Genomic DNA, 14,413 nt, shown 5'->3' with positions numbered 1-14,413 from the left:
AACAAAGATAGCAAATAAAGGGAGAGGAAAGCATCTTTTAAGAGTCCAATCACCCACCCAAAGGTCCTCCCAAAACTGGATTTTAGCCCCTGAATAAGAACCATACCTGACTTGCTCGAGGAAGCATGGAAGAATTGCATGAATTGCTTTCCAAGAGGAGGAAAGGGTAGCTCTATTTGAGACTCCAGCATCCCAGCCGCTTTGCAATAGTTCATGAAGGCTAGCAATTACCTTGTGCCACAACTTCTCACTCTCCAAAGGGAATCTCCACAACCATTTACCTAACAGCGCTTGATTCTTACAAACCATGTTCCCCACCACTAACCCACCTTTTTCCTGCTCCTACGCACTACTTCCCACTTTACTAGATGGTCCCTCTTTTCCTCTCCAGGTTCCCAAAGAAAATCCCTCATTAACTTTTCCAACCAATTGACCACTTTTTTGGTGATCTTAAAGACTGAGGTAGTACACCAAAAGATTTGCTAGGGTGGACTTGATCAAGGTTAACCTACCACCTAGGGAGATGTAATTCGCTTCCATGCCGCTAATCTTTTTTCAAACATTTCTACCACCGACACCCAAAAATTCACACTCCTTGGAATTCCCCCCAAAGGCAGACCATAATATTTCAACGGCCACTCACTAGTTTGACAACCTAGGTTCTTTGTTATTGCTTCCACTTCCCCCTCATTTAGATTTATCCCTGCTACACAACTTTTCTCGAGGTTGATCTTCAAGCTGGAGATCTTTTCAAAGAGGTTAAGCAACAATCTTAACCTTCTAACCTGTTGCAAATTAAAACCCTCACAAAATATCATTGTATCATCTGCAAACTGTAGGTGAGAGACCACCACTGCATCTCATCCCATTCTACATCCTCTCAAAGGACCTTCCCAGTCGGCTTAGGAAATTAATCTGTTGAGGACATCAGCAATTAAGGAAAAAAGGAAAGGTGAAAGTGGGTCTCCTTGTCTTAGGCCTCTAGGAACCAGGAAAAAGTCCCTAACTACCCCATTAACCAACACTGAGAAATGACTTTTTGCATACACCCATTGATCCACTTGCACCATTTTTCCCCAAATCCACATTCTTTAATACCTCTAATAGAAAATCCCAATCCACCAAGTCATAGGCCTTCTCCACATCCAATTTGCATACAAAGCCTTTGCTTCCTTCTCTTCTTTTCTCCTCTACACACTCATCGGCTATCAAAATCTAGTCCAAAATCTGCCTATCGTGCACAAACAGTTTCTTGCAACCATCCAAAAAAACACAAAATGTTGCTCAATCAAATATCCCAGCAATGGCTTGTTTGCTATTGCCACACCAAATGGTACAAGAACAACCCACAATCATATAAGATAGAGACTACCTCTTGGATATACTACCTAACTAAGACAATCAGGTAATACCAAGGTAGCTTAACATGTAGAGTGATACCTAGGTGATAAGGCACTCATGCAGGGCCATGGCACTTAATCGCCAAGATATTTTTTACACTATGCTCTTGGATACTTTTATATCCTTAACTTTCTAAGATTGTACTAACAAAACAAACATTCTAAAATTAAATTATTCAATTTGAGTTAAAATACTAGTTTCTTTTAATTATTTTTCTTATTTGTTAGGGTTCAATCAAGATGTATATTGTCTTAAACCCTTGAAGACTTCAAAAGTTGAACTAATAAGCACGGAAGGACTCAAAATTTTCTCCAATCAACACATTGATTTTTCATTTTTTTTATGAATATGTTGATTTTATATGTTTTAAATGAAGTATATACAATTTTGTAAAGATTTTAGACAATTAATAGTGAAAGATGGTTGCTACTTGCTATGGAACCAATGTTTTAAAAGTGCAAGGCGCAAAAAAGGCGCAGGGGCCAATTTGTGCCCGAGGCACAAGGCGCAAGACAAGGCACGCATCTTTTTGGATCAAGGCACAAAAATACCAAAAAAAAATATAAAAATGTGAGAAAATCAAAAAAAAATGCAAAAAAAAATCAAAAACAATTAAACATAATATTAATAAAAATATAAACTTAAATTTTAAAATAAATGTTTTAAAAAACCTATTATCTAAAATTAAAATACATAAACATAGCATGTAAAGCATGTTCAAATGAAAATTTAAAAATAAAATCAAACATTTAAAACATTTTCAAGCATGTAAACCCACAATCTCTTTTTTCCTCAATTGCATTATTTAAAGTAGCTAATGTGATGTAAAACATATTACATTCCTAATTCTACAAGCCGCCTTTGTGCCACGCCCCTCGAGGCAAGCCCAAACAAGTCTATGTTAGGGTCTTAAATTCTTAGTTCTCACACAAAAAATAATGATTTTATATATGTTAGTTGTTTTTATAGAAGATATTTTATTGGCTTGTGCGCCTAGGCACGCCTTTTAAATTATTGTATGGAACCTAGGAAATTACCCTAGGATTCATGGTTTTTATTCAAAAAAGAAATCTCGTCGCCTTGTTGCTTTGAAAACTATGATTCAGGGTGTTTTGTAGGGAAGAAGAGGCTATTAGAAGAATCTTTAAGGAGTTTGAATTAAAAAAAAAAAAGAAAGAAAGAGGGTGCAGCAAAAGGAAAATGTATACAACCAATTCATGCAATATTATCTAAAGGGAAGGAAGTTGAAGGGGAGACAAGGAAAATATAAAGGTGAGGAGTGGAGGAGAGCATTGGAGAAGCAAGTACAAGAGAAGGGGAAGGAAGAGTAGGAAGAAGGCAGGTGCAAAAATAGGAAAATTGTTTTATAGAGGTTATACAAAGCAAATGTACTGATGCTGCAAGAATGCAAGTTAAACATTTTAGATAACGAGGTTATATAACAAGATTAAGGGTCCAAACATCCGGAGATTGGAGTTTGTAGTTGCAGATGGGTTTTCAGGGGGTTAATCACAATTTGGTATCACCAAATGATGGCCAAGAAAGGGGACATCAAAGGAAACTTCCCTTTGTCAATATGGTCTCAAGACATTATGGATGGGGTGGGAATGCGTGTTGTCCAATGTATATGGCCCAAATGAAGTTCATGTGTATGGCAAAATTAAGGTTTGGAGAATTCATATCAAGATGTGGACTAGTTGATATCAATCAAACAAAAAGAAAGTGGATTAGTGGATCCGTCTTTAAATGCAGCTAGATTTACATGACCAAATGGTCAAACTCCTCCAATTCCTATAAAGGTTGGACATGTTCTTATTTACAGGCATGTAGGGGGAAATCATAGAAGCTTGGGAAATTTTACCATTCTCAGGCACATCATATCACTAGTTTCCAATAAGGAAATGCAAATGATTGACAGCATTGAGGAATTTTTCAGAACAATTTATATCAAAGGTGGAACCATGGTTTGCAATATTGGCCAGATTTGGCAAAAGCACCAAGAATCTTTTCTCCTCAATCTCCAATATATTGTCAATATTTCAATATTTTTAGATTGGTTGCCATTATTTCATATTTCATTGATAAAATATACTTTTATTATTTAAATCTTCAAATATTTTGTCAAAATTTTCTGAAAATATTTTCCTAGAAGAATAAATGAGGATTCTATGGTTAAATTCTTAGCTTATTATTTACAATATGATTCACTTACCAAGTCGATGTAATTCCCCAAAAAAAAAAGAAAACAAAAAGGCAGACGCACAACAACAAAAGAGGGTTCTCGATCCAATCAAAGCATATAGTAACAAGAAGAAAGATAAGTCAAAAAGGCAAGTGAATGCACTAGAGAAGATGACTAAAAGGTTAGGAGACGGACAAAGAAAGAGATGCCCATTTAAATCCCTTAATGTCTCTTATTTGATACGGAGAATTGTTTGTTGTGGTTTCTTGAGCCTTAAATATTCAATTATACTTCCAACAATTCATGAAGTTTTATTAACAAATACCATGCATTTAGTAAATTTCACTGATTTCTTAAAATTTCCAGATGTATTAGCAAAATTGCCAAAATATCCCCGAAATTTTCCCATCTCTACAAGGAACACGTCAAAATTGTAATTAAAACTATGGGTGGAACAAATCTAGAAGACACAAGAAAAATAGGCAAGTATATCTTACAAGGATCAAGTAAGACCAAAATCAATTTAAGGCATTCTGATAAGAATAAAAAACTTACTTCAAACACAAAGGTATTCACAGATTCATTATCAGGTACAGAATCCCTTCCTTTGCACGCAATCTAGATCACAAGCTTACGTCAATAGTTATGACTTTAGTTGTGAACAAAGAATAATAATTAGGAAACATAATCAAGAAAATGATAATATGAAGTGACCTATTTCTCACCTTAACATGCTTAATACCTTGTTTCTTCCAATCTTGAGGTGAATAATAGCGTGTAGTGTTTGTCAGATCAATCACCAGACCAAGCTGGAAAAACACATAATAGGTATGCAACTAAGTTGCTCATTCTAGCAAAGCAAAGTAACAACATATAATTATTCCTTTTATGCATTATTTTTCAATAACTTGGAAATATTTCTGACAAGCATATAAACCAAATTCTTAAATTAATCATCATCACCATCATCCATGCCTTGTCCAAACTATATGGGATCAGTTAAATGAATCCTGTTTCGGCAATCTGTTCTCTTTAAAGCCACATCCATTGTTATTTTAGTGCTAAATTCTTAAATTAATAAATGAAGTACAAAAAAGAACTAGCATGTTTACTGTCAGAAAGATAAAGGATGACATCTCCTTTGAAATCTGTCTCAGCAACTTGCCCACTTTCTCTTGGCCTATTAGTATGATGGGATACCTGGAGGATGGTTCAAACTTTGGAAGAACCTCTAATGACAAACCAATAGAACAATTGTCAAAAATATTCCCTAGAAATCAAGGATGAGATTTCTTTAAATTTTCAAGGGAAAATATGGATTGTTAGCTATGTTTAAAATGGGTCTTCAGGCTGAAATTGCAACAACAGGTTCTTGTTGTAGAGATAAAGAGGGTTAGTTTTGTCCTTTTACTTTCCATGTATCTTGGGAGTATGTTTATATTATACTCATGCACACTATATTATTTTCTTTTCTTGTACCTTTTTGTACATTATTTGTATCACAGGGACAGATTTTTCCTTTTTGAACTTTATATGAATATCATATTTCTGGGTGTGGGGACTTGTCTTAGAAACTCCCGTACAACTCTTTTCACCTTCTTCTCCCTCTTTCTCTTCTTGACCCAACTCTGACATGGTATTAGAGCAGATCTCGACCTGACTTGTTTCTCTTGCTTCCAAACTGTTCTTTTAGGAATCTTCTCAGTTTGATTCCTCTGGTTGGTGGAGTTCTTGCAGGGATGTTATTATCTGCCCCAACTTGCTGCTGTTCTGAAGACTGTGTTTTGTTTTGGGAGTTCTAGTTCTTCTCCCATTCTGGAGGCTTGGATCTACAGAAACTTGGTTGTTTTTGTCATTCTGATCAGTTTATTAAAAGTGCAAGGCGAAAAAAAAGCACAAGGGCCAATTTGCGCCTGAAGCGCAAGGCGCAAGGCGAGGTGCATTAAGAAAGGCGCAAAATTACAAAAAAAAAGCTAAAAAATCAAAAAAAATCAGAAAATTCCAAAAAAAAAAATGCCAACAATTTTTAAAAATGCAAAAAAATATTAAAAAATATTAAACATAATGTTAATAAAAATATAAACTTAAATTTGAAAATAAATTATTTAAAAAACCTATTATCTAAAATTAAAATACATAAGGACAACATGTAAAGTGTATTCAAATGAAAATTTAAAAATAAAAGCAAACATATAAAGCATTTTCAAGCATGTAAAACCCACAATCTCTTTTTTTTCCATAATTGCATTGCTTCAAGTAGTTAATGTGATGTAAAACATATTGCATTCTTGATTCTATGAATCGCCTTTGTAGCACACCCCTCGAGGCAAGCCCGAACAAGTCTATGTTAGGGTCTGAAATTCTTATTTCTCACATAAAAAAATAATGATTTTACAACTTTCATTGCCTTTTAAGAAGATATTTTATTGCCTGGTGCGCCTTTTGAAAGAGGTGCGCCTAGGACCAGGGCAAGGCGCATACCCCAAAATGCACCTCGCCTGTGCGCCTAGGCGCGCCTTTTAAATCACTGATCCTGATCCTCTTTTCTTACTCCGGTATTCTATTGCTCTATTGGGTTAGATCTGGAAGAGTTTTGATCTCTTCTTCAGACTGTAACTGGTTACAGTTACCATATCTGAACAGACTGCAGTGTTTGGCCTACTTGGTGGTGCTGTTTGTCTTTAGATAAACAAGTTCCCATCCAGAAAATTCTTGGAAGTTATAATATTTTCCCCACAAGTTAAGTTTTGGGAAGAAGTATTTGGTTCTGCCTGGAAGGCATTTGCTGAAATTCCTCCTTGAAGTTCAGATTGTTGTCTTATTGTTAATTTACTCTCGAGTTGTAGGGTAAGTTTTGGAAGTGTTTTTCTACTGCTATGTCTTTCACTTGTTAATCTAGTGCTGAAATGGCTTTGGAAAAGACTGACCTCCTACCTATCAAGTTTGATGATACTAACTATGCATTATGGAAGTTTCGCTTACAATTTCATGTTGAAGACAAGGGATTGTGGGGTTATTTAAGATGGGTCTGTTTCAAAACCTGATGAATCTGATAAGAAGGCTTTTCAGCAACGGAAAATGGATAATGCCAAGATTGCATCTTGGATTCTTGGATCGATTGAGGTGGATATTGCTATTCCTATGTGTGGGTATTGGACTGCATATGAAATGTTTCAATATGTTGAAAAAGTTTATCAACAATCAGATCTCTTTAGGCAATATCAAGTTGTTCAGGAGTATTATGCAGGGCTTGCTAATTTGTGGACTGAATATGAGCTGGTACATTTGGGTGAGGAACCTTCAGATTGTTGTGTGAAGTTTAAAAAACACTTTTGACAAAAGAGAAGAATATAGTGTATGTGGTGTATAATATAAACATACTCCCAAGATACATAAGAAGTGAAAGGAAAAAATTAACCCTACTTGTCTCTACACTCCCCCTATGTTGATGATATTATCATTACAGGAGAACATCGGGAAGGGATAGTTGATTTGAAGAAACTGTTAAGTGAATCTTGTAAGATGAAGGACTTGGGCCATTTGACATATTTTTTGGGTTTGGAGGTGTCATATAACTCTCATGGTTACTTTGTTAGCCAACATAAGTATGCAACAGACCTTGTTAAGATGGCTAATATCATTGACTCTAAGTTGGTTGACACTCCCTTGGAAATCAATTTGAAACTCAGTAAGGATGATGGTCCTCTCCTTGAAAATCCTACCCTCTATCGTCAGTTAGTGGGCAGCTTGAATTATCTCACTATGACACGCCCAGATATTTCATATGCTGTGCAGGTGGTAAGTCAGTTTCTGTCTTCTCCTTGACAACCACTCTTATCAGCTGTCTACCATATCACTAGATATGTCAGAGGGGCTTTATCTCATGGCCTGCTCCTTTCACCATCATCGTCTCTCCAACTTTCTGATTATGCTGATGCTGATTGGGCTGTTGCCTGGTTTCCCAAACTCTCAAAGATCTACTACTGGTTGCTGTGTATTTCTAGGGAATTCTCTCATATCTTGGAAGTGTGAAAAGAAATCTACTGTTTCTAAATCTTCTATTGAAGCAGAGTATAGGGCCATGTCCTCTGTCTGCAGTGAGGTTATTTGGCTCGAGGCTCTTTTACATGACCTTCATATTGACCCTCCATCTATTGTTACTCTTTTTGCTGACAACCTCAGTGCTATCAAGATTGCTTCCAATCCTGTGTTCCATGAATGTACCAAGCATATTGAAGTTGATTGTCATTTTATTAAGGATCTCCATCTTGCAGGCCATCTCTCTCTCCCTCATGTCTCTTCTAGACTTCAGCTTGCAATCTTCTCACTAAAGCTATGTCAAGAGCACAGCACACTTATCTCATGGACAAACTGATGCTCATTCCTCAGCATCAGTTTGAGGAGTGTAGAGACAAAGAGAATTGTCCTTTTACTTTGTATGTATCTTGGGAGCATGTTTATATTATACTCCATGTACACTATACTCTTTTCTTTTCTTGTACCTTTCTGTACATTATTTGTATCTTGGGGGCAGATTTGTCTTTTTATTACTTTATATGAATATCATATTTCTGGGTGTGAGGACTTGTCTTAGACACCCGTACAACTCTTTTCTCCTCCTTCTCCCCTTTCTCTTCTTGACCTAACTCTGACACTTGCAAGCAAATCAGTCTAAAGGAATTAAAATAAGGGCAAAGGAGCCCCCTCTTCTGCAAGTTAGATTTACCTAGTCAAACTTCCATGAAAACTCCCTTTGTTAGAAGCTGGATAGGTTCTTATTTAATTTAGAATGGAAGAAGCATGGGGTAGAATTGGTGTCTTTTGTCTAAGGCCATACCCAAAGTTACCTCAAGCCACTGTCATATTAAGTTAGGTCCTCAAGCCTTCTTGAGTGATCCTACACCTTTTACATTTGAACATATATGGCTTACCCATCTGGAATTTGTGTGGAAAGTAGAGTTTTGGTGGCAGGAGCAAAGAGAAGTGAAGTGGAAAGGTGTGAGATTTCATAAGAAGCTGCAGAGGTTAAGAGAAAAAATAAAGGAGTGGAATAGGGAGCATTCTAGGAGAATAGAGGAGTAGGAGCTCAATCTACTACCTAAGATAGATGAACTAGATGAGGAGTCTCAAGAAAACATTACTGAAGGAAAAAGGGACTTAAGATGGAGAGTTGAGAAGGAATTAAAAGAAGGCATATATAAAGAAGAGATTTGGTATAGAAAGAAGTCCAGACATAAAGGAACTAAGGGATGGCAATACAAAATCTTTCCACACAATGGCTAATGGGCGAAGACAAAAAGAAAACTTTATGGCCAGATTGGAGGTGGACGGGCAAGAGATTTCAAACCAAGAGGAGATTGCAAAGATTTTTGTGGATCATTTAAAGTCCATATATAGGAAACATTTGAATGATAGAGTGAGATTGGAAGGGCTTCAATGGCCATTGTTGGATGATGAGGCAATTTGATGGCTAGAAGGAACTTTTAAGAAGTGGAAATAAAAAACATAGTCTTCTCAATGGATAAATCTAAATCCCCAAGACCAAATGGATTCACAATGGCCTTTTCAAGATTGTTTAGAAATTATTTAGGATGAATTGCATGAGGTATTCAATGAGTTTGCAAAGAAGTATTTCCTCAGCCCAAGGGGCAAGTGCTAATGCAACCTTTCTAGCCCTTATCCCTAAGAAGCCTAAAGCTAGTCACCCAAAGGACTTCAGACCAATTAGTTTAGTGATTAGCATCTATAAAATAATTGGCAAGGTTCTTTCCCTAAGCATTAAAGTGGTTCTTCCTTCCATCATCAGTCAATATCAAGGGGCTTTCATCCAATAGAGATAGATACAACCAAATACTCATTGCTAATGAATGTTTGGAGGAGATGAGGAGATGGAGAAGTAAAGTTTGTGTGTAAGGAGGGAAACCTTTCTAGTCCTTATCCCTAAGAAGCCTAAAGCTAGTCACCCAAAGGACTTCAGACCAATTAGTTTAGTGATTAGCATCTACAAAATAATTGGCAAGGTTCTTTCCCTAAGGATTAAAGTGGTTCTTCATTCCATAATCAGTCAATATCAAGGGGCTTTCATCCAATAGAGATAGATACAATCAAATACTCATTGCTAATGAATGTTTGGAGGAGATGAGGAGATGGAGAAGTAAAGTTTGTGTGTAAGGAGAGCTTAGAGAAAGCCTATGACTCAGAGGATTGGACCTTTCTAATTGAGGTAATGATAATTTGTGGTTTTGGAAAGAGATGGTGCAATCGGATTATTGGGTGCATAAAATCATGTCGCTTTTCTATTTTGGTCAATAGGGTGGTTAAAGATTTCTTCTTGTACAAAATTGGCACAAAGGGGGCCTCTTTCACCCTTCCTTTTTACCCTAATAGTTGATGTCTTTAACGAATTAATTTCCAAGGCTGACAGGGAGGAGGCGATTAAGGGGTGGAAAATAGGAATAAACAGCATTTTAATTGCTCACCTTCAGTCTATTGATGATATAATAATTTTTTTGCAAAGGGGGAGATCAGAGTTTGGTGAGGAATTTGAAAGAGATGGTGAGGAAGTTTGGACCATTTCTAATCTGAAAATCAATCTTCAGAAGATCAGTATTGTGGGGATTAATATGGATTAGGAGAGATAAATGCAATAGTGATCATTTTCGAGTGTTCAACCTCTAGCCGGCCTTTGACCTATCTGAGCCTTCCTCTAGGAAACAAATCTAAAGAAAGTAGGTTTTGGAAGCCAATTTTACAGAAGTGTGCAAAGAGGTTGGCAATTTCAAAGAGAAATTATATATCAATATATCATTAGGAGGTAGGATCACACTAATAAATTCTACGCTTGAAAATTTACCAATTTATTATCTTTCAATCTTTAGGATCCCTCAAAAGAAGGCTAAAAAGATCGAGAAAGTAATGAGGGATTTCTTGTGGGATCCAGGTGAAGGGGTGAAAGACTATTTAGTTAGATGGGAGATAGCATGCAAAAAGCATTCAAGAAGGTAATTTGGTTGTTGGTAATGTTTTTTTTTTTTTTCTTTGAAGGGTAAGAGGAAATTTTTCATTAAAAATAAAATGGAGAAACAGCACAGAGCAATTAGTTGTCAAGCTGACATACCAAAACAGAAAAAGAACAATTCATACTTAAAACAACTCCACATTACAAGGTTGTAAATCTAGAACACTCCAGGAACTCTCTAACAAATCAAATCTGCTGACTTAGAAAACTGGAAACAAGATTGTAGATTCTCCCCTACTTTCCCTAAAACACCTGGATCCCAGAGAATCACGGCTCCCCCATGAGAGCCCCACCGCTTTAAGAACCACCCACTCTTGTCCCCTTCTCCCCAAATTTCGCACTTTATGTTTAAATCCAAGTACTCCAACTTTGTTTTCTTCCAACAGAACCACTTTTGGTCTGTGGCTTCTAATCAAATTTCTTACCAGATCCCTTCCTCCTCCCTCCCTCAGGCCCCTAACCTTCCAACTAAGTACCTTCATCCCCTCCCCCACCTTCCTACTCTACCCTCCCAATTTCAGACCCTAACTCGATCTCTTCCAGACCCTCCTCTTCCCCCTTCTCCGTCACACCCCTTATTTTTTTTCTGAACTCTTCTTTTTTTCTCTTCTCTCTTCCTTTGTTCAAACTTCTCAAAGGCCATCCACGCAAATCCTTCCCCTCCCCAAAAGAACAGACCAAGAGATTTTCCTATCCTAACTTCCCTCTCAATCAATTTATTAATTTCCACTTCCCCATTTTGAATTAAATTTGTATCTCTTTGACCTTCCTTTCCTTCTTGTTCAAAATCCTTCCCGTCCTTCTTTATCCTTTCCCCTACATCTTCTGCTTCTCCCTCTCCCCTTCCCTTCTCTCCCTTTTCTCCCTGTGAAAAGCCTGATAGCCTTCTTCTCCGGTTGTAAACCCTGTTCCATGGGTCACCCCCTTCCTTCTCCTCCCACCTCTTTCTTTTTACCCCTAGGGACATTATCAGACTTAAACTACTGGAGTAACATTTTAGGCCCATGGTATTGGGATCAGTTCACATGGATTTGTGAAAACAATTGCAGGCCAAATGTGAAAGCCACATGAAGGCCCTTAAAAATTATGTAAAATGCATAATGGGCCTCACTACTATCATTACCATTTGATATACAATTGAAAGGTTTTAAAGAATGGGCCTCATTATTATAAAAAAGAAATATGTTGATTAGTCCAAAAAAGGACATGCAGTCAGATTGCTAATGGTGAAAAAAAAAATAAATAAAGAGAACGTCATTAACTTCAAAGTACTTACCTCCCTTCCTAGCACTCTTTGTTGATGAATCACTTGTCTCAAGGAGTATCTTTTACCAGGAAGTACAGAGTCATTGAAAGATTCACTAAGAGGAACTTTGGAAGGAATTATGTAACCAATGTTCTGACCATATGAAGGACAATCCAGCCAACCTGTAAAATATACAACCATATGAGAAGATTATAGCACAAGTTTAACCAACCATGACCCAAATATGAAGCAGAATTGAAGATACTGTTTGATACTGTTTCTCAAAACAGTTCAGTCAGGCAATCGAACAAAACATCTATTGAATCAATTCAACTACATACATTGATCAAGAGCTAGGACCAACTAAGGTAGTATGTGGTTCCATGTATATCTTGTGGATGGGACCATTATACAGCCATTTAGGTCATCGTGGACTGTCCCCATCCACAATATATTGTGGACTGGGACAGTCTGCAGGGCATTTTCTCGTCATCATCATTATCTTGTGGTTGGGGCTGGTCACGATATGGACAAAATGGATAGATGATTCAATGCAATGCACCAGCCTCAAAACCCTTTTTTACCATTTGAAACCCTCTTACCATTTCTCACTGCTACTCTTCCTCCACCATGATTACTATTAGTATATAATTTTTTTTTGTGTGTGTGTGTTAGACTTCATCATAGTTTTTTTTTTTTTAGCTTACTTTCATTTATTTTTAAATTGTTTATTACAAATATATTTTTTTATATTTATCAGTAATTACATATTGGTTACCCATTATTATTTATTATTATTCCAATTTATTTTGAGCTTAAAATATAAGAATTTTCCATTCATGATTGATTATGTAGATTATGCCACAAGTTGTATGTGAGATGTATGAAATCAATAGTGAGCACCCTCATGGGTGTGAAATTTTTCAGTCCACACATTTTGTCCACAATCCAGAACAGCTGTAAGCATTGGTTTGGTGTGGATTGGTCCCTATCACAGTGGCATGATGTGTGGACCAGTACATACCCACCAATTTTTCATCCACATTACAGAACATCCCCTAAATTGAATTAACCAACAATGGGGAATGACTATAGAATCAAAGATCCATAATCATGACATGTCAACTAAAATGTAACTCGTACAGTAGAAACAAACAGACAGTAACCAATGCTTAGGAGATGAAAAGATGTCATATACCTCCTAGAAACGTAAACATTCTTCAAAGAAGTAGCACATTTCATTAAGGACTTGTTTGGAACTTAAATAAGAGATATTGTCCCAATATAAGAACCATTAACACATAATGACACCTAAGAAATCATCATTGAACTCAAACAGATTGAAATGGAAATTTTAAAAGAAGCCCAGAGACGAGAACAATCAGTTATGGGCTTTAAGATAAAATGCTTGTCTCTATATCATTTGTCGTCATAGCATTGCCAGAGAGGTCAGGCTCAAAAAAGCCCATTGTATTCTCCTCTTTGCCCTATTCATAGGGCAAGATTAACAATTTCCCCTTGTCTCTGCTCTAATCACATAGATCCTTTTTTTTTTATTTTGACAAGTAACCACACAGTTCTTCTATTCCTTTCCACTTTCATAGGACAGTATTAATAATTGCCCCTTGTTTCTGCTCTAACCATGTACTTCCTCTATTATTCTCCTCTTCTCCCTATTCATGGGGCAAGATTAATGATTGCCCCCTTGTTGCTGCTCTAACCATGTAGTTCATACTTTATGTGGAAAAGAACAGAAAACATTTAACCAAACTACCATGTTTATATTCCCAATGTACAGGCTCTGATTGTACATGGGCTGATGTATTCGGTTTGCTTGCTTTTGCAATATAATACCTTACCTTCTTCAAAAAAACACCATGCTTTTATTTTATAATTTGATTGTTTGTATTATGTTTAGTTTTAATAAAACTTTTTCCTTTATATATAATTATTTATTACCAAAAAAAAAAGTAAGACTACCGCAGCATACCAGTTCAGAGACTAACTACTCAACCAAGAGATCCAAACTTCACCCCTCCAAACAACAATCAATTCCTCCTGCTCTAAATTCGCAAGAGAATACGAAGCTAAAGGCAAGAGTTATTCCCTTTCCAACCTCTTCTTCCTCCCTTAGAGTTAGAAGTGGTTCTTCTTCCTCTAGAGGTGGGTTTTCCTCTACCTCTCCACTTCCCTTTTTTCTTCACTGCTTGAGTTGACCATCTTTTCCCAATTAAGATTTCTACCAGAACATCAAAAGACCCTCCCACTTCACCATCCATCTTACTTGCATGCACATACAAGTATTATGTGTGTAGGTTGAGTGGTTTGTCTTTTTTTATTCATTAATCAAAATGATCCTTGTACACCAAGGACCTGTACACAGGATATACAACCATCACCCCCAAACAGAAAAGACAATCAAACCAGCCCTATAATTCAGACTTTACAAAAAGAAAACTTCTATCAAAAAAATCTTCATTGGAAATTTTGTAAAAATCCCTATTCACACCCACCCAAGAAATAACTTTGACCTTCAGTTTAGCTAACAGACCATCTTCAGAATCAG

General features: G+C 36.6%; 1 protein-coding gene across 11 annotated transcripts in view; it reads right to left on the bottom strand.

Moving 5' to 3' along the window:
• The window catches only part of LOC148868872 (mRNA capping enzyme family protein), an 81,536-nt gene that overhangs the window by 31,154 nt on the left and 35,969 nt on the right, over positions 1–14,413 (bottom strand). For all 11 annotated transcript variants that reach the window (XM_088971328.1, XM_088971320.1, XM_088971322.1 and 8 more), the window contains 3 exons: positions 11,878–12,029; positions 4,309–4,392; positions 4,139–4,201 (listed from right to left, as the gene is read on the bottom strand). In XM_088971328.1, coding sequence (XP_088827454.1) covers positions 4,139–4,201; positions 4,309–4,392; positions 11,878–12,029 — 299 coding nt within the window. The remainder of the gene's footprint in view (positions 1–4,138; positions 4,202–4,308; positions 4,393–11,877; positions 12,030–14,413) is intronic.

This window comes from Nelumbo lutea, chromosome 2, assembly GCF_056320005.1.
Source record: "Nelumbo lutea isolate HS-2025 chromosome 2, American lotus-T2T, whole genome shotgun sequence".
Classification (NCBI taxonomy): Eukaryota; Viridiplantae; Streptophyta; class Magnoliopsida; order Proteales; family Nelumbonaceae; genus Nelumbo; species Nelumbo lutea.
The sequence above is the reverse complement of the archived record's forward strand: the minus strand, read 5'-3'. Positions and strand labels throughout refer to the sequence as shown.